General features: G+C 45.7%; 1 protein-coding gene and 1 long non-coding RNA gene across 3 annotated transcripts in view; both read left to right on the forward strand.

Annotated features, from left to right (window-relative positions):
• The first annotated feature begins 24 nt into the window (after positions 1 to 24).
• Positions 25 to 1,016, forward strand: LOC123741769 (uncharacterized). 2 transcript variants are annotated; one of them, XR_006769356.1, is made up of 2 exons: positions 25 to 62; positions 650 to 1,016. It is a non-coding gene; the product is annotated as an uncharacterized lncRNA (long non-coding RNA). The 2 variants fall into 2 exon arrangements; XR_006769357.1 differs by having other exon boundaries at positions 28 to 62; positions 644 to 1,016.
• Positions 1,017 to 1,699: 683 nt separating this feature from the next.
• The window catches only part of LOC123741768 (neoverrucotoxin subunit alpha-like), a 38,081-nt gene continuing 19,271 nt past the window's right edge, over positions 1,700 to 20,509 (forward strand). The window contains exons 1-2 of the mRNA XM_045715952.1: positions 1,700 to 2,432; positions 4,095 to 4,268. Coding sequence (XP_045571908.1) covers positions 1,924 to 2,432; positions 4,095 to 4,268 — 683 coding nt within the window. The 5' untranslated portion in view covers positions 1,700 to 1,923. The remainder of the gene's footprint in view (positions 2,433 to 4,094; positions 4,269 to 20,509) is intronic.

Below are 20,509 nucleotides of genomic sequence, written 5' to 3' on the forward strand. Positions count from 1 at the left end.
GATCACACTGCACGTCCTGAGGAAAATGAACCAGAAGGAGCTTGCTGACACACTGGAGAAATGTAAGAGCTGTCTGCCGAATGTTGAATGCAGTTTTATAACATTTAAAAGCTGTAGCTAAAGTACAGCTAAGGTAGCTATGTAACTCAATGATATTGTAGCAGCCTTAACAAAACACCTAGTGACCTCATCAAGTAGCAGCAGGGATGTGTTGTGTTGATTAATTTAGAGAGAGAGAGAGAGAGAGAGAGAGAGAGAGAGAGAGAGAGAGAGAGAGAGAGAGAGAGAGAGAGAGAGAGAGAGAGAGAGAGATCGGGACAAGGTATCACGTCTGGTGAACAGGTCAGAGTTCCTTATCCACAGGCAGACCAGTAGAAACTGGATCAGCAGCACTACGAGAGAGAGAGAGAGAGAGAGAGAGAGAGAGAGAGAGAGAGAGAGAGAGAGAGAGAGAGAACATTAATAATACCATCAATAATAATATAATCAGTCACACCAGTCTGTAATGCATTATGAAAACATTTACACATTTACACAGTCAGTTAAGATACTAAATTATTATAATTTAAAACTTTGTAACAGTCCTACAATACTGTAGGCATTAAAACAGACGTAATATTAATATCCTCTATGTTATTCCTAGATTCAGATGAGCTTGCTGTGATTTGCCAACGTGAACTCAAATCTAATCTAAAGAAGAAGTTTCAATGTGTATTTGAGGGGATCGCTAAACAAGGAAACCCAACACTTCTCAATAAGATCTACACAGAGCTCTACATCACAGAGGGTGGAACAGGAGAGGTCAATAATGAACATGAGCTGAGACAGATAGAGACAACAACCAGGAAACAAGCAAGACCAGAGACTCCAATCAAATGTAACGACATCTTCAAACACTTAACTGGACAAGACCAACGTTTCAGAGCTGTGCTGACAAAGGGAGTCGCTGGCATTGGAAAAACAGTCTCTGTGCAGAAGTTCATTCTGGACTGGGCTGAAGGAAAAGCAAATCAGGATGTACAATTTGTATTTTCATTTCCTTTTCGGGAGCTGAATTTGATGAAAGGTGACAAACACACTTTCATTGAACTTCTCAATCACTTCTCAATGGAAACCAAACAATCAAGAATCTACAACTATGACAAGTACAAAGTTCTGTTCATATTTGATGGTCTGGATGAGTGCCGACTGCCCCTAGACTTCCAGAATAACAAGATCTGTTGTGACGTCACAGAGTCAACCTCAGTGGATGTTCTGCTGACAAATCTCATCAAGGGAAATCTGCTTCCTTCTGCTCTCATCTGGATAACTACCCGACCTGCAGCAGCCAATATGATCCCTTCATGGTGTGTTGACCAGGTGACAGAGGTGCGAGGGTTCAATGACCTACAGAAGGAGGAGTACTTCAGGAAGAGATTCAGTGATGAGGACCTGGCCAACAGAATCATCTCACACATAAAGACATCAAGGAGCCTCCACATCATGTGCCACATTCCAGTCTTCTGTTGGATTTCTGCAACAGTCCTTGAACACATGCTGAAACATAAGAGAGAAGAGATGCCCAAGACTCTGACTGAGATGTACACACACCTTGTGGAGTTTCATACCAAACAGAAGAATGAAAAGTATCTTGGGAAAGAAGAGACAGGTCCACACTGGAATCAGGAGAGCATTCTGTCACTGGGAAAACTGGCTTTTCAACAGCTTGTGAAGGGCAATCTGATTTTCTATGAAGAAGACCTGAAAGAGGCTGGCATTGATGTCAATGAAGCCTCAGTGTACTCAGGATTGTGCACACAGCTCTTTAAAGAAGAATGTGTTCTGTACCAAGACAAGGTGTACTGCTTCGTGCATCTGAGCATTCAGGAGTTTCTGGCTGCTGTATATGTGTTCCTCTCATTCATCAACAACAATGAGAATCTAATGGCCGAACCGCAATCAACGTCCATTAACTATTTTGCGCTGAAGCCTGAAGCTACTGTCTACAAGAGTGCTGTGGATAAAGCCTTACAAAATGAGACGGGAAACCTGGACCTTTTCCTTCGCTTCCTTCTGGGCCTCTCACTGGAGTCCAATCAGAAGCACTTACGAGGTCTACTGACAAAGACAAGAAGCAGCTCACAGAGCCATGAAGATACAGTCAAGTACATCAAGAAGAAAATCAAGGAGAATCCCTCTCCAGAGAGGAGCATCAATCTGTTCCACTGTCTGAATGAACTGAATGACCATTCTCTAGTGGAGGAGGTCCAAAGCTACCTGAGATCAGGAAGTCTCTCAGAAGACAACCTGTCACGTGCACAGTGGTCTGCTCTGGTATTTGTGTTGTTGACTTCAGAAAAGGAGCTGGATGTGTTTGACCTGAAGAAATACTCCAGATCAGAGGAAGGTCTTCTGAGGCTGCTGCCAGTGGTCAAAGCCTCCAGAGCTGTTCTGTGAGTACATCAAATGACATATAAGAACAAATCATCAGGAAGAAATATTCAGTTTAGATTAACCTCTATGTGCTAGGCCAGTTGAATCCTGTGGCGCGTTATTCAAATCCTTAGAAATGCTATTACTTCAATTTTTCAAAAATATGACTATTTTACACCATTTTAATGATAAGACTCTCTTTAATCTAACCACACTGTCCGATTTCAAAAAGTCTTTACAACGAAAGCAAAACATTAGATTATGTCAGCAGAGTACCGAGCCAGAAATAATCAGACACCCATTTTTCAAGCTAGCATATAATGTCACATAAACCCAAACCACAGCTAAATGTAGCACTAACCTTTGATGATCTTCATCAGATGACAACCCTAGGACATTATGTTATACAATACATGCATGTTTTGTTCAATCAAGTTCATATTTATATCAAAAACCAGCTTTTTACATTTGCAAGTGACTAGCATGTGACTAGCATTCCCACCGAACACTGCCGGTGAATTTACTAAATTACTCACGATAAACGTTCACTAAAAGCATAACAATTATTTTAAGAATTATAGATACAGAACTCCTCTATGCACTCGATATGTCCGATTTTAAAATAGCTTTTCGGTGAAAGCACATTTTGCAATATTCTCAGTAGATAGCCCGGGATCACAGGGCTAGCTATTTAGACACCCAGCAGGTTTAGCACTCATCAAAGTCAGATTTACTATAAGAAAAATGTTCTTACCTTTGTTGTTCTTCGTCAGAATGCACTCCCAGGACTTCTACTTCAATAACAAATGTTGGTTAGGTCCAAAATAATCCATCGTTATATCCAAACAGCGGCGTTTTGTTCGTGCGTTCTAGACACTATCCTAAAGGCTAAATCAGGGTTACGAGCATGGTGCAATTCGTGACAAAAGAATTCTAAATATTCCATTACCGTACTTCGAAGCATGTCAACCGCTGTTTAAAATCAATTTTTATGCCATTTTTCTCATAAAAAAGCGATAATATTCCGACCGGGAATCTGCGTTTAGATAAACAGACAAAGGAAAACAAAGCATTTGGTCGAAGCGGGCACGCGCCTAAGCCCATAGTACTCTGAGTGGCCACTTGCCAAAAGCGATAAAGTGTTTCAGCCAGAGCCTGCCTCGATATCGTTCAACGTTTTCCCGGGCTCTGAGACCCTATGGAAGACGTAGGAAGTGTCACGTTATTGCACAGATCCTGAGTCTTCAATAAAAAGAGCCAAGATGAAACACTACTTCTCAGACAGGCCACTTCCTGCTTGAAATCTTCTCAGGTTTTGGCCTGCCATAGGAGTTCTGTTATACTCACAGACACCATTCAAACAGTTTTAGAAACTTTAGGGTGTTTTCTATCCAAAGCCAATAATTATATGCATATTCTAGTTACTGGGCAGGAGTAGTAACCAGATTATATCGGGTTACGTTTTTTATCCAGCCGTGTCAATACTGCCCCCTATCCCCAACAGGTTAAAATATTTATTATTGAAAAACTTACTGAATCAGTGCATTGGTATAACATTATGACCATACAATTCTAGGAGACGGAAGATTAATCTATATGTTGTTTGAGAGAATAAACCAAATGCATCTGACACTAGTTAAATTAACAGTGTGTTTGTGAAGTCATGATGATTTCTTTGTCAGGCTGTCAGGCTGTGGAGTCACAGAGGAAGGCTGTGCTTCTCTGGTCTCAGCTCTGAGGTCAAACCCCTCACACCTGAGAGAGCTGGATCTGAGTAACAATGACCTGAAGGATTCAGGAGTGAAGCTGCTCTCTGCTGGGCTGGGGAATCCCCACTGTAAACTGGAGACTCTGAGGTCAGTACTCCTGTATTTGGTCAACAAGTGATAACTGTTCACCAGATCCACATGTGTTTAACAGGCACACATAGTCCACACCATATGTGTTTGGACAGTGAAGCTTACAGTTTTAAATGTGGTGCTATGAATCAAATCAAATCAAATCAAATGTATTTATATAGCCCTTCGTACATCAGCTGATATCTCAAAGTGCTGTACAGAAACCCAGCCTAAAACTCCAAACAGCAAGCAATGCATGTGAAAGAAGCACGGTGGCTAGGAAAAACTCCCTAGGAAAAACTAGAAAGGCCAAAAACCTAGGAAGAAACCTAGAGAGGAACCAGGCTATGAGGGGTGGCTCTTCTGGCTGTGCAGGGTGGATATTATAACAGAACATGGTCAAGATGTTAAAATGTTCATAAATGACCAGCATGGTCAAATAATAATAATCATAGTAGTTGTCGAGGGTGCAACAAGCACGTCCGGTGAACAGGTCAGGGTTCCATAGCCGCAGGCAGAACAGTTGAAACTGGAGCAGCAGCACGGCCAGGTGGACTGGGGACAGCAAGGCATCATCATACCAGGTAGTCCTGAGGCATGGTCCTAGGGCTCAGGTCCTCCGAGAGAAAGACAGAAAGAGAGAAAGAGAGAATTAGAGAAAGCATATTTAAATTCACACAGGACACCGGATAAAGACAAGAGAAATACTCCAGATGTAACAGACTGACCCTAGCCCCCCGACACATAAACTACTGCAGCATAAATACTGGAGGCTGAGACAGGAGGGATCAGAAGACACTGTGGCCCCATCCGATGATACCCCCGGACAGGGCCAAACAGGCAGGATATAACCCCACCCACTTTGCCAAAGCACAGCCCCCACATCACTAGAGGGATGTCTCCAACCACCAACTTACCGTCCTAAGACAAGGCCAAATATAGCCCACAACGATCTCCGCCATGGCACAACCCAAGGGGGGGGCGCCAACCCAGACAGGAAGACCACGTCAGTGACTCAACCCACTCAAGTGACGCACCCCTCCCAAGGACGGCATGGGCTTGAGTATTTGGGTATGCTCCAGCATTTTGGATTTAAGATAGATTGTTTCATATTAGGCGACAGTACAGAATGTCGCCTTTTATTTAATCCCCTGAACAAGGCAGTTATAATGTAAAAACTTCTTAGGGATAGCGTCTAGTTTCCTGAATTTCCGCCTGACTGACATACCCAAATACTCAAGCCCAAAAGCTAGGATATGCATTTAATTGGTAGCATTGGGTAGAAAACACTTAGAAGTTTCTACAACTGTTGAAATAATGTCTGTGACTATAACATAATTGATATGGAACAAAAAAATCTGAAGAATATCCAACTGAATTTGTTTTGTTTTTTAGGCCGCAGGCTCTTCCAATGCAAACCTATTGGCTATATGTAAATCCGGTTCCCAGATTGCAATTCCTATGACTTCCACTAGATGTCAACAGCCTTTATTCAAGGTTTCAGGCTTGTTTCAAACCCCTACTACTTTCCGTATGAAATATTATAGTTTATTTTCATTTAAGACTTGTCACGCCCTGACCTTGGATATCCTTTGATGTCTCTATTTTGGTTGGTCAGGGCGTGAGTTCGGGTGGGCATTCTATGTCCTTTTTCTAAGTTTGGTATTTCTTTGTTTCGGCCGGGTATGGCTCTCAATCAGGGACAGCTGTATATCATTGTTGCTGATTGGGAGCCATACTTAGGCAGCCTGTTTTCCTTTGGGTTTTGGTGGGTGGTTAATTTCTGTTTAGTGTTTTGCACCTGACGGAACTGTTTGGTTGTTCTTTTGTTTGCTTGTCGCATTAGTGTTCAGTTTTAACATTAAAATGACGAACACTTACCACGCTGCATTTTGGTCTGATTTCTCTTCCCCTTCATCCGAGGACGACGAAGACCGTTACAGAATCACCCACCATAAGAAGACCAAGCAGCGTGGATTGGAGCATCGGGTTGATGGATGGACTTGGCAGAAGGAGCGAAGATTCTGGGAGGACAAGTTATGGGAGCTACGGGAGCCCGAGAGGCAGCCTCAAACATTTATTTTGGGGGGGCCCACAAGAAGTTGGCCTGAGTCAGGATGGAATACTGAGCCAATTTCCCGTGCTTATAGGAGGCATCGTAGTACTGGTCAGGCACCGTGTTATGCGGTAGAGAGCACAGTGTCCCCAGTACGCGTTGAGAGCCCGGTGCGCTACATCCCAGCTCCTAACATCTGCCAGGCGAGAGTGGGCATTGAGCCGGGGCGGAGTGTTCCAGCTCAGTGCATCTGGTCTCCGTTGCGCTGTCTCGGTCCAGGTTATCCTGCGCCGGCGCTGCGTACTGTGTCTCCGGAGCGCTGGGATGAATCAGTCCGTCCTCTGCCTGTGCGCCGCCCGCGCCGGGCTAGGTTGGGTATTCAGCCTGGAAGATGGGTAACAAGCCTACGCACCAGATCTCCAGTGCGACCCCACAGTCCAGTACGCCCTGTTCCTGCTCCTCGCACTAGCCTTGAGGTGCGGGTCTCCATTCTGGTACCTCCAGTACCAGCCCCATGCACCAGGACTCCAGTGCGTCAGCCCAGTCCAGCTCGTCCTGCTCCTGCTCCTCGCACTAGCCCTGTGGTGCGTGTCCCTAGTCTGGCGCCTCCTAAGCAAGCCCCACACATCAGGCCTTCAGTGCGCAGTTCCCGTCCAGAGCTTCCGGCAACAGTGCCCCGTCCAGAGTGTCCGGCAACAGTGCCCCGTCCATAGTGTCCAGCAACAGTGCCCCGTCCAGAGTGTCCGGCAACAGTGCCCCGACCAGAGTGTCCGGCAACAGTGCCCCCGTCCAGAGCTTCCGGCGATAGTGCCCCATCTAGAGATGGCCCAGAGTCCGAAGCCAGCAGCGATGGCCCAAAGTCCGGAGCCAGCAGAGACAGCCCACAGTCCGGGACCGACAGAGACGGCCCACAGTCCGGAACCGACAGAGACGCCCTCCAGTCCGGAACCGACAGAGACCCCCTCCAGTCCAGAGCTCCCAGAGTCGCCCTCCAGTCCGGGGCCCGCTGCGAGGGTCCCTAGTCCGTGGTCGGCGGCAAGAGACCACGCTCTAGGGGAGCCATTAAAGTGGGGTGAGCCAGCGGTGGAGCGGGGTCTGCGTCCTGCTCCTGAGCCGCCACCACGGGTAGATGCCCACCCGGAACCTGCCCTATAGGTTTAGGTTTTGCGGCCGGAGTCTGCACCTTTGGGGTGGTACTGTCACGCCCTGACCTTGGAGATCCTTTTATGTCTCTATTTTGGTTGGTCAGGGAGTGAGTTGGGGTGGGCATTCTATGTCCTATTTTCTATGTTTGGTATTTCTTTGTTTTGGCCCGGGTATGGCTCTCAATCAGGGACAGCTGTATATCGTTGTTGCTGATTGGGAGCCATACTTAGGCAGCCTGTTTTCCTTTGGGTTTTGGTGGGTGGTTAATTTCTGTTTAGTGTTTTGCACCTGACGGAACTGTTTGGTTGTTCTTTTGTTTGCTTGTCGCATTAGTGTTCAGTTTTAACATTAAAATGATGAAAACTTGCCAAGCTGCATTTTGGAATGATTTCTCTTCCCCTTCATCCGAGGACGACGATGACGTTACAAGAGTACCTGAGGATTAACCTGTCTGGGCTAGGTGGGATGTCAGCGTCCCACTCTATTCAACAACCAGTGGTATACCGTGGCGCGAAATACAAAAACCTTAAATGCTATAACTTCAATTTCTCAAACATATGACTATTTTACACCATTTGAAAGATAAGACTCTCGTTAATCCAACCACATTGTCCGATTTCAAAAAGGCTTTACAGCGAAAGCAAAACATTAGATTATGTCAGGAGAGTACCCAGCCAAAAATAATCACACAGCCATTTTCAAAGCAAGCATATATGTCACAAAAACCCAAACCACAGCTAAATGCACTCCTAGGACATTATGTTATACAATACATGCATGTTTTGTTCAATCAAGTTCATATTTATGTCAAAAAACAGCTTTTTACATTAGCATGTGATGTTCAGAACTAGCATACCCACCCAAAACTTCCGGTGAATTTACTAAATTACTCATGATAAACATTTACAAAATACATAACACTTATTTTAAGAATTATAGATACAGAACTCCTTTATGCAATTGCGGTGTCAGATTTTAAAATAGCTTTTCGGCGAAGTTTACCAGTAGCCTTTTTGGATTCCTTTGTCTGCATGTTGAACGAGTGGATTACTGAAATCGATGGCACCAACTAAACTGACTTTTTGGATTATAAAGAAGGATTTAATCTAACAAAATGACCATTCATCTTGTAGCTGGGACCCTTGGGATTGCAAACAGAGGAAGAACTGCAAAAGTAAGTGATTTATTTTATCGCTGTTTGTGATTTTGTGACGCCTGTGCTGGTTGAAAAATATGTTGTTGTATGGTGCTGTCTTCAGACAATCGCAATGTATGCTTTCGCTGTGAAGTCTATTGTAAATTGGACAACGCAGTTCGATTAACAAGATTTTAAGCTTTTAAATTATATAAGGCACTTGTATTTTCATGAATGTTTAATATTACAATTATTTATTTGAATTGCGCGCTCTCCAATTTCCCGGAAGTTGTCGACTGGTGTCCCGCTAGCGGGATCTACGTTCATTTGTATGCTACCATGATTATGAATAATAATGAATGAATGATGAATGAGAAAGTTACAGAGGCACAAAGATCATACCCCCTCTGTTATTGGTAATGATGAGAGGTTAGCATGTTTTGTTGTAGTCTCTGTTATTGGTAATGGTGAGAGGTTAGCATGTTTTGTTGTAGCCTCTGTTATTGGTAATGGTGAGAGGTTAGCATGTTTTGTTGTAGTCTCTGTTATTGGTAATGGTGAGAGGTTAGCATGTTTTGTTGGAGGCCTTCTACTGGATCTAAACTGTTCCTGTTTCCGGTCACAACTTGCAGACTTGTTTACGCTGCTGTGCGTTTTGTTGCCGATCTTACTTTGCTACCTGATGGATTTTTACTTTTTCATTACCGTATATTTTTACTTTTTCCCTCACTCAACTTTTTTCATTCAACTTTTTCACCCCGGAGGTTTTATCTGGACATGGTTCGTCAGGACTTCAAACAGCCGAAGCTAAGTAACATTAACATGATGCCTTCTAATTGCAGTCGTTGTACTTATAATATACAGGAGAACGATCGCCTTACGGCAAGGATAGCTGTGCTGCAAGCCCAGCTTCAGACGCGATCGTTAGGCAAGGGTAATTTCAGTGTAGGAAAGGATGAAACAGCGTCTGTGCCACCAGTAAGTACAGATAGTAACGTTAGTATAAACCCCCTCGCACGGTCCCCGCGGCCGGACATCTTTCTCATGGCTTCTGGAGGGAAACGCTGTAGGAATGCTCAACCGGTGTCGCTTATTCAGCCGACAGAAACTTTCAACCGGTTCTCCCCATTAAGCGAGTCGGAGTCGGAGGCCGAGATTTCTCTGGTCTCTACTCCTCCCGTTGTGGGGTCTGAGACGCCGACGGCTCCCACCATTAGCTCTGACAAATTGAAAACCCTAGTCATTGGCGACTCCATTACCCGCAGTATTAGACTTAAAACTAATCATCCAGCGATCATACACTGTTTACCAGGGGGCAGGGCTACCGACGTTAAGGCTAATCTAAAGACGGTGCTGGCTAAAGCTAAAACTGGCGAGTGTAGAGAGTATAGAGATATTGTTATCCACGTCGGCACCAACGATGTTAGGATGAAACAGTCAGAGGTCACCAAGCGCAACATAGCTTCAGCGTGTAAATCAGCTAGAAAGATGTGTCGGCATCGATTAATTGTCTCTGGCCCCCTCCCAGTAAGGGGGAGTGATGAGCTCTACAGCAGAGTCTCACAACTCAATCGCTGGTTGAAAACTGTTCTCTGCACCTCCCAAAAGATAGAATTTGTAGATAATTGGCCCTCTTTCTGGGACTCACCCACAAACAGGACCAAGCCTGGCCTGTTGAGGAGTGACGGACTCCATCCTAGCTGGAGGGGTGCTCTCATCTTATCTACGAACATAGTGTCATGACGTTGGCCTGTGGGTAAGGTTTATGACCCCCCCCCCCCATAAATACCTTTCTCCCTTCCCCTCTCTTACTGACCCTACTGAAGGACTGCTGTCCTGTTAAATATAGAGAGTCTGGGAACATCAAACAAATGGGGAAAGGAACCATATTTTGGTAATAAAACCAGTTGGAAATATGCTTGATAACGTAATGAGTATGTATGTCAGTTCGCTTGTCATCTGAGACATTATGACTGATGACAGGACGACATAAACTATACCTGAGAAAGTATACGCCCTCTAGTTATCAGAGTCACATGGAATTGTTATGCAATTGAAATGTTTGATATTGAAATTGTTTGTTAGGAGATGAAATGTAATTTCAGCTTCCAAATGAGAGATTTGGGTTTTCATAAGGAAAGTGCCCTGCTTGATCAGTGGCCCACCCCTGTGAAGAGGAGGGGTTATAAACGATGAAACACATCCTTCCCCCCTCTCCAAATCAAATCAAATTTCAAATCAAAATCAAATCAAATTTATTTTTATATAGCCCTTCGTACATCAGCTGATATTCTCAAAGTGCTGTACAGAAACCCAGCCTAAAACCCCAAACAGCAAGCAAAGCATGTGAAAGAAGCACGGTGGCTAGGAAAAACTCCCTAGGAAAAACTCCCTAGAAAGGCCAAAAACCTACGAAGAAACCTAGAGAGGAACCAGGCTATGAGGGGTGGCCAGTCCACTTCTGGCTGTGCAGGGTGGATATTATAACAGAACATGGTCAAGATGTTAAAATGTTAAAATGTTCATAAATGACCAGCATGGTCAAATAATAATAATCATAGTAGTTGTCGAGGTGCAACAAGCACGTCCGGTGAACAGGTCAGGGTTCCATAGCCGCAGGCAGAACAGTTGAAACTGGAGCAGCAGCACGGCCAGGTGGACTGGGGACAGCAAGGAGTCATCATACCAGGTAGTCCTGAGGCATGGTCCTAGGGCTCAGGTCCTCCGAGAGAAAGACAGAAAGAGGGAAAGAGAGAATTAGAGAGAGCATGTTTAAATACACACAGGACACCGGATAAGACAAGAGAAATACTCCAGATGTAACAGACTGACCCTAGCCCCCGACACATAAACTACTGCAGCATAAATACTGGAGGCTGAGACAGGAGGGATCAGAAGACACTGTGGCCCCATCCGATGATACCCCGGACAGGGCCAAATAGGCAGGATATAACCCCACCCACTTTGCCAAAGCACAGCCCCACACCACTAGAGGGATGTCTCCAACCACCAACTTACCGTCCTAAGACAAGGCCGAGTATAGCCCACAACGATCTCCGCCATGGCACAACCCAAGGGGGGGCGCCAACCCAGACAGGAAGACCACGTCAGTGACTCAACCCACTCAAGTGACGCACCCCTCCCATGGACGGCATGGAAGAACACCAGTAGGCCAGTGACTCAGCCCCTGTAAAAGGGTTAGAGGCAGAGAATCCCAGTGGAAAGAGGGGAACCGGCAAGGCAGAGACAGCAAGGGCGGTTCGTTGCTCCAGCCTTTCCATTCACCTTCACACTCCTGGGCCAGACTATACTTAATCATAGGACCTACTGAAGAGATAAGTCTTCAGTAAAGACTTAAAGGTTGAGACTGAGTCTGCGTCTCTCACATTGGTAGGCAGACCATTCCATAAAAATGGAGCTCTATAGGAGAAAGCCCTACCTCCAGCCGTTTGCTTAGAAATTCTAGGGACAATTAGGAGGCCTGCGTCTTGTGACCGTAGCGTACGTGTAGGTATGTACGGCAGGACCAAATCGGAAAGATAGGTAGGAGCAAGCCCATGTAATGATTTGTAGGTTAGCAGTAAAACCTTGAAATCAGCCCTTGCCTTAACAGGAAGCCAGTGTAGGGAGGCTAGCACTGGAGTAATATGATCAAATTTTTTGGTTCTAGTCAGGATTCTAGCAGCCGTATTTAGCACTAACTGAAGTTTATTTAGTGCTTTATCCGGGTAGCCGGAAAGTAGAGCATTGCAGTGGTCCAGCCTAGAAGTAACAAAAGCATGGATTAATTTTTCTGCGTCATTTTTGGAGAGAAAATTTCTGATTTTTGCAATGTTATGTAGATGGAAAAAAACTGTCCTTGAAACAGTATTTATTTACTAAATACCTAATTAATCACACAGAATTACATATACACAGAATACAAATGATGTCCTACAGAAAATGTCCTGGTGGACGGAACCTGTATCATGGCTGGTTACACAAAGGAAATGGGTTGGGCTTGAATGAAAGAGCGGGAAGATTTAGGAACAGAGAAACAGCAGCTAGGCTATCGTAAATACATTATCTTATGCATTCTAAATTACCGCCCATTTGGAAAAGGAAAATGCAATACATATTTACTCTGAGCTGCGCTTCGGTAGATTGGTCGTAGATGCTGGCCGGGTTGGCCAACAGATCTTCCTGTAAACTCTTAAGAATGTCTCTGGTGGTAAATTGGATACGTGGTGGTATCTTCGTCTGGTTGTTAGACTGGATCCATCGTCCGTCCTTTCCTAGCCCACGTCGACAGCGGCCGCTGCTAACTCAACGGCTAGGAAGTAGCACTTCTGTAGTGAATAAGCTCAAAGTTCATAACAGTTCATACCTTAGCTCACGCCGAGGTTGGCTTAGTTCTGTCCTTGACATGTGTGTCCTTCTAACGTAGAGGCTGCAGACCTCCCGTACTGGAACAACACGGTTATCTTTTCGTCAAAGGCTTATATAGTGGATACAACTTGCAGACTTGTTTACGCTGTTGTGCGTTTTGTTGCCGATCTTACTTTGCTACCTGATGGATTTTTACTTTTTCATTACCGTATATTTTTACTTTTTCCCTCACTCAACTTTTTTCATTCAACTTTTTCACCCCGGAGGTTTTATCTGGACATGGTTCGTCAGGACTTCAAACAGCCGAAGCTAAGTAACATTAACATGATGCCTTCTAATTGCAGTCGTTGTACTTATAATATACAGGAGAACGATCGCCTTACGGCAAGGATAGCTGTGCTGCAAGCCCAGCTTCAGACGCGATCGTTAGGCAAGGGTAATTTCAGTGTAGGAAAGGATGAAACAGCGTCTGTGCCACCAGTAAGTACAGATAGTAACGTTAGTATAAACCCCCTCGCACGGTCCCCGCAGCCGGACATCTTTCTCATGGCTTCTGGAGGGAAACGCTGTAGGAATGCTCAACCGGTGTCGCTTATTCAGCCGACAGAAACTTTCAACCGGTTCTCCCCATTAAGCGAGTCGGAGTCGGAGGCCGAGATTTCTCTGGTCTCTACTCCTCCCGTTGTGGGGTCTGAGACGCCGACGGCTCCCACCATTAGCTCTGACAAATTGAAAACCCTAGTCATTGGCGACTCCATTACCCGCAGTATTAGACTTAAAACTAATCATCCAGCGATCATACACTGTTTACCAGGGGGCAGGGCTACCGACGTTAAGGCTAATCTAAAGACGGTGCTGGCTAAAGCTAAAACTGGCCAGTGTAGAGAGTATAGAGATATTGTTATCCACGTCGGCACCAACGATGTTAGGATGAAACAGTCAGAGGTCACCAAGCGCAACATAGCTTCAGCGTGTAAATCAGCTAGAAAGATGTGTCGGCATCGATTAATTGTCTCTGGCCCCCTCCCAGTTAGGGGGAGTGATGAGCTCTACAGCAGAGTCTCACAACTCAATCGCTGGTTGAAAACTGTTTTCTGCCCCTCCCAAAAGATAGAATTTGTAGATAATTGGCCCTCTTTCTGGGACTCACCCACAAACAGGACCAAGCCTGGCCTGTTGAGGAGTGACGGACTCCATCCTAGCTGGAGGGGTGCTCTCATCTTATCTACGAACATAGACAGGGCTCTAACTCCTCTGGCTCCACAATGAAATAGGGTGCATGCCAGGCAGCAGGCTGTTAGCCAGCCTGCCAGCTTAGTGGAGTCTGCCACTAGCACAGTCAGCGTAGTCAGCTCAGCTTTCCCCATTGAGACCGTGTCTGTGCCTCGATCTAGGTTGGGCAAAATTAAAAATGGCGGTGTTCGCTTTAGCAATCTCACTAGTATAAAGACCTCCTCCATTCCTGCCATTATTGAAAGAGATTGTGATACCTCACATCTCAAAATTGGGTTACTTAATGTTAGATCCCTCACTTCCAAGGCAGTTATAGTCAATTAACTAATCACTGATAATAATCTTGATGTGATTGGCCTGACTGAAACATGGCTTAAGCCTGATGAATTTACTGTGTTAAATGAGGCCTCACCCCCTGGTTACACTAGTGACCATACCCCCCGTGCATCCGGCAAAGGCGGAGGTGTTGCTAACATTTACGATAGCAAATTTAAATTTACAAAAAAAAACAATGACGTTTTCGTCTTTTGAGCTTCTAGTCATGAAATCTATGCAGCCTACTCACTCACTTTTTATAGCTACTGTTTACAGGCCTTCTGGGCCATATGCAGTGTTCCTCACTGAGTTCCCTGAATTCATATCGGATCTTGTAGTCATAGCAGATAATATTCAAATTTTTGGTGACTTTAACGTTCACATGGAAAAGTCCACAGACCCACTCCAAAAGGCTTTCGGAGCCATCATCGACTCAATGGGTTTTGTCCAACATGTCTCTGGACCTACTCACTGCCACAGTCATACTCTGGACCTAGTTTTGTCCCATGGAATAAATGTTGTGGATCTTAATGTTTTTCCTCATAATCCTGGATTATCGGACCACCATTTTATTGCGTTTGCAATCGCAACAAATAATCTGCTCAGACCCCAACCAAGGAGCATTAAAAGTCATGCTATAAATCTCAGACAACCCAAAGATTCCTTGATGGCCTTCCAGACTCCCTCTGCCTACCCAAGGATGTCAGAGGACAAAAATCAGTTAACCACCTAACCGAGGAACTCAATTTAACCTTGCGCAATACCCTAGATGCAGTTGCACCCCTAAAAATTAAAAACATCTGTCATAAGAAACTAGTTCCCTGGTGTCGTGACGTTGTATTAGTTAATGTGACGACTGTTGCTCATTGAATGATTAACGGTTTATAATTGCGTTATTAAATTAATTAAGCAATGAATCAAGCAATTATTAACTCATCAACCTGGGGCACCATGGGAACAGTATTTTGATTGAGTTTCTATTTCCCAAATTAACTCAAAGGATATCAGAATATTGATTTTACAACAGTCGCTAAATTAATCAATTTCCTCTACAGTCTCATTCTGAACGTCGCATAATCCGGGAATCTGCACGGACCCGGGCTTCACCAATGAGTATACCACACCAATCTTAGTTGATTATTTATTTACTAGCAAGCTAAAATGATGATAAAATTACACATACACAAAACACAGTCTAGATATTGATTAGGACTTAGTATAACGGGCCAACACACTATGGCGCGTGTTACCCAAAATGGGGATTTAAAAGAGAGAGAAATCAAGAAAGTACATGAGAGAAATATACATTTGGATTCATTTGTCAGCCATGCTTATTTAAACCTGGCCTTGCCCCGAACTGCCGCTCTTATGGGTCAGAATATAATGATGTAATTACGTGTTGGAGGTCTCAGGTGGGAAGCTCCGCGTGTGTCGTTTAGGCTTCTCTGTGACGCACTTCTCCGGCGCAACTCTCTGGTTGTCCTCACGATGTCAGTGTCCTTCTTGGCTAAGTGGTCTGATCCCTCGCCCTTGATCTGAAAGGGGTCTTCTGAGGACAGACAGCTCTGTAGCTCAGAGCTCACAGCTTCGGACTCGAACGGTGTCTATACCACGATTCAATGGAGAGTGTGGTTCGGCTTGAATTCACCCGCTTAGACACAGCTACTCGTCCGTAGCTCGTGTAGAAAAAGATTTCTTTGTCTTCAACCTTGTGTTTCGTTTTGGGGTTCGTTGACTTTGTTAGACCTTAGCTGCAGCTTGGGGTCACTTAGTCTCCTTGTTAATTCTTCACTCTCCTGTCTTATACCCTAGGGTCAGAAGTGGGCGTTACCGCCTTTAGGGCAATTCTCTGGGCGGACCAAGTAAAGGGGCAAGGCCTAGATTTGACTAAAATCCTATTTTAGACACTACCTTCACATCTCATCTTTACCAAAACATTCTCTTTGATTTGGATATTTTCCACACAACGTACAATGTATAAACATCAGGCATATACTGGGAAAACTCTTAAAGGTACAATGTTTTCATAATAACGTCATCTCTTAACCTTTAATAACAATTCAAAAGTTACATACATTTTCATATTCCACCTCTCGTCATGACCACCATTGTGGCTGACGGAAACCATTGTTCCAAAGTCCCTTTATTGCATGTTTTAATGTTCTGAGGCCAGTTCTCCATAGTGAGAGGACAAAGGAATTTCTCAGTGGCCTAAGGTTTATTATGGCGTGAGGGGTCATAAAACCCCCACATCTTCAGACCCCTAGTTCTCTCCTCCTCTGTTGGGGTTTTGGGAGATAATCTGTAGGGTGGTGGTCTCCTGTACCCTGACCTGATCAGGACAGTCATGACAGTCCCCCCTCTGGTAGGTTCAACTTGGAATGATTCTGCATGTTGCAACCCACCATAAGAATGACCATCGGATGTCCTGGTCTGTGGATCATCAGAGCAGCCCCCCCCCTTTGGTGGTTCACCCTGGTAGGCTTTCCGCAAGCTGTGGATCACCACCAGAATGGACCTAGGAGGTCTGGCAGTGGCTCTGTGTTCCGGCCCGTCGTCCGGTTATCCCGGCCAGTGGACCTAGGCAGTAACTTGGCAGACGTTAATAATGCACAACACTCAGGCAATACATCATTACATTTCCTCCCCAAACGAGCGGCGTCTTGGCTCTAAGGCTTCCTAAGTGTCAAAGGTAATGAAACAAAAAATTTGAATAAAAACATAAAAGTATACAAAATATGTCTACCACACCTTAATCATCTAATATGGACTATGTTCTATATATGTCCAAGATCTAGGCTAAATAGCTCTATCATGGCATTGTCTCTAATGTCATGTCTAGGGTGATCCTACTTGCAGGTGGGTAGTTAAGGCACTTGGAAAAACTTGGCCCCTGAAGGGCAAAGCTTACATTAGGGACATTACTGGGCTGACCTAGCGAGTTCGGGAGAGGAGGCTGGGACTGGGCCCTGTAAGAGGGTTTCCGGATCCATTGCCAACTTTCCAAAAATCGGGATCGCTTCCGTCCCACGGGTGATCCTAGTATAAGACCTCATTAGGTCTTCCATTACACGTGTGCGCCTGTGTACGTAGTAGGTGCACACGCCAAGGGAAATGAGACCAAGGATCACAGTCAGGATACTGTCCGGCACCGTCCAAGAGCGGGCGACAGACCAATCTTTTGGTCTGTAGTCAGTCAGGTCGACTAACAGTGCCTCATCCAGTCCGCTAAGATCAACAGTCATGGGTCCCTCGTACTGGATTTGGTATTGAATGGCTTGTGGTAACTCAAGGGAACGTTTAGCAAAAGCGTCCGGCATTTCAATCTCTGTGTCTATCCGGTCGTCGGGAAGGTGGTATAGAGCGAGGTCGTCTACGTGAATAATCGCCCCCTCTGGTACCGTAACAAAAACAGTCTGGTTGGGGAGGTTCAATTGGGTGATGGAGTCATGGCGTTCGTAAGTCATAGTGGCGGACGCGAACGGTGTGTTGACCAACCATCGGTTCCCTACCACCTCCACTTGTGTGGTGGTGGCCCCATCCCTGGCTGTTAGTTTGGCTCTACAGCGTTCTTCGCTGGTGATAGCTTTAATACCACAAAGACGCTCGGTGTTATCCCTGACAAATGGTTTGCTAGGACAAAGGTAGTGGACATCTTTGGTTAGAGTACACATTAGCAGGTTAGGGGTGAGATAGAAATCTGGGTTGTTTTCCTGGTAAGCTACAACTGGGGGCGTGGCAATCTTTACGTGGGTACTGTCGCGCCAAAATCCTACATTGAGAACCGTTTTCAATCTATAGATATTCTCCAGTTCAACAACCGGCAGCGTAAGTAGAAAACCCACTTCATTACGATCAACATCAACGTGTATTGGCATGGCCGACCCCAGAATATAGGCCAAATGTGACTGTAACGGCCTTATCGTGGTTGAAGTAGCTGAGGTCAATATGTCGTGCACCATTGAGGGGCACTAGATATGAGGGGATTCTATTCATGGCCAAGTCGTCCATAGAAGAGCTAACTTCACGGAGAAAATCCTCCAGTAACAATCGAACCAATTGGACATGGGCATAGTCATGGTTCATGACCTCTGCTCGCTTTCCTACAGACAGGATAGTTTTGTTCAGGAGAGTAGCGTGTGTGTTGACCACCAGAATAGTGTCCTGGAGAGACTTTCCCACATGTTGCAACCTAAGGGCCTGTGCCTTCATCTTTTGCTGGATAAGTGGCATCTCTTCAGTAATCTCCCTAACATTCCTCTTGACTGTGGCTAGACTGACTGCGTTGACGGCAGTGGTACCTAGGCAAATAGTGACCCTACGGCTGCCCCTATAGATAGTAGCGCCCCGACAAATCGTTTTTCTCGCCTGGGCTCAGCTAGTTCTGACTGTGTTATTGTGAACTTTTGGAGTTGGGCCAACATATGGGCAGTGTCTTGCTGGGCGTGCTTAATTGCCTGGCTGGTCCAGTCAGCCCCGGCCCAACTCAAATGCGCCGCAGGTGGAATGTGTTGGCGGTACACATTCTCTGCATCTAGGCAGACATATACCCTCTGCGTGTGTACTCGGCAGTTAGTTATGAGGAGTCCTGGATCGTCGCGGAGAACGATTCCCGTAGGGGGTCCGTTCGTGATTACGTCTGCTGGGTTGGTTTTGACCAGGGCGCAGAGTGTCAGGATCATCCAAAGGAACTCCATCCTACAGAAACGCATAATCAGAGATTGTTGGATTATTTCAGTTATTTGTATTCGTAAACAAAAATTGTTTCGACAACTATTTTTCTGTTTTTCTTATTTTTAATCAGTACAGCGCAGGACATTTACATTACATTTACATTTAAGTCATTTAGCAGACGCTCTTATCCAGAGCGACTTACAAATTGGTGCATTCACCTTATGATATCCAGTGGAACAACCACTTTACAATAGTGCATCTAAATCTTTTAAGGGGGGGTTAGAAGGATTACTTTATCCTATCCTAGGTATTCCTTAAAGAGGTGGGGTTTCAGGTGTCTCCGGAAGGTGGTGATTGACTCCGCTGTCCTGGCGTTGTGAGGGAGCTTGTTCCACCATTGGGGTGCCAGAGCAGCGAACAGTTTTGACTGGGCTGAGCGGGAACTGTGCTTCCTCAGAGGTAGGGGGGCCAGCAGGCCAGAGGTGGATGAACGCAGTGCCCTTGTTTGGGTGTAGGGCCTGATCAGAGCCTGAAGGTATGGAGGTGCCGGTGGAAGCCAGTGGAGAGAGCGGAGGAGCGGGGTGACGTGAGACAACTTGGGAAGGTTGAACACCAGACGGGCTGCGGCGTTCTGGATGAGTTGTAGGGGTTTAATGGCACAGGCAGGGAGCCCAGCCAACAGCGAGTTGCAGTAATCCAGACGGGAGATGACAAGTGCCTGGATTAGGACCTGCGCCGCTTCCTGTGTGAGGCAGGGTCGTACTCTGCGAATGTTGTAGAGCATGAACCTACAGGATCGGGTCACCGCCTTGATGTTAGTGGAGAACGACAGGGTGTTGTCCAGGATCACGCCAAGGTTCTTAGCACTCTGGGAGGAGGACACAAGGGAGTTGTCAACCGTGATGGCGAGATCATGGAACGGGCAGTCCTTCCCCGGGAGGAAGAGCAGCTCCGTCTTGCCGAGGTTCAGCTTGAGCTGGTGATCCGTCATCCACACTGATATGTCTGACAGACATGCAGAGATGCGATTCGCCGCCTGGTTATCAGAAGGGGGAAAGGAGAAGATTAATTGTGTGTCGTCTGCATAGCAATGATAGGAGAGACCATGTGAGGATATGACAGAGCCAAGTGACTTGGTGTATAGCGAGAATAGGAGAGGGCCTAGAACAGAGCCCTGGGGGACACCAGTGGTGAGAGCGCATGGTGCGGAGACAGATTCTCGCCACGCCACCTGGTAGGAGCGACCTGTCAGGTAGGACGCAATCCAAGCGTGGGCCGCGCCGGGAGATGCCCAACTCGGAGAGGGTGGAGAGGAGGATCTGATGGTTCACA

Source organism: Salmo salar, chromosome ssa03 (assembly GCF_905237065.1).
Source record: "Salmo salar chromosome ssa03, Ssal_v3.1, whole genome shotgun sequence".
NCBI classification, from domain to species: domain Eukaryota; kingdom Metazoa; phylum Chordata; class Actinopteri; order Salmoniformes; family Salmonidae; genus Salmo; species Salmo salar.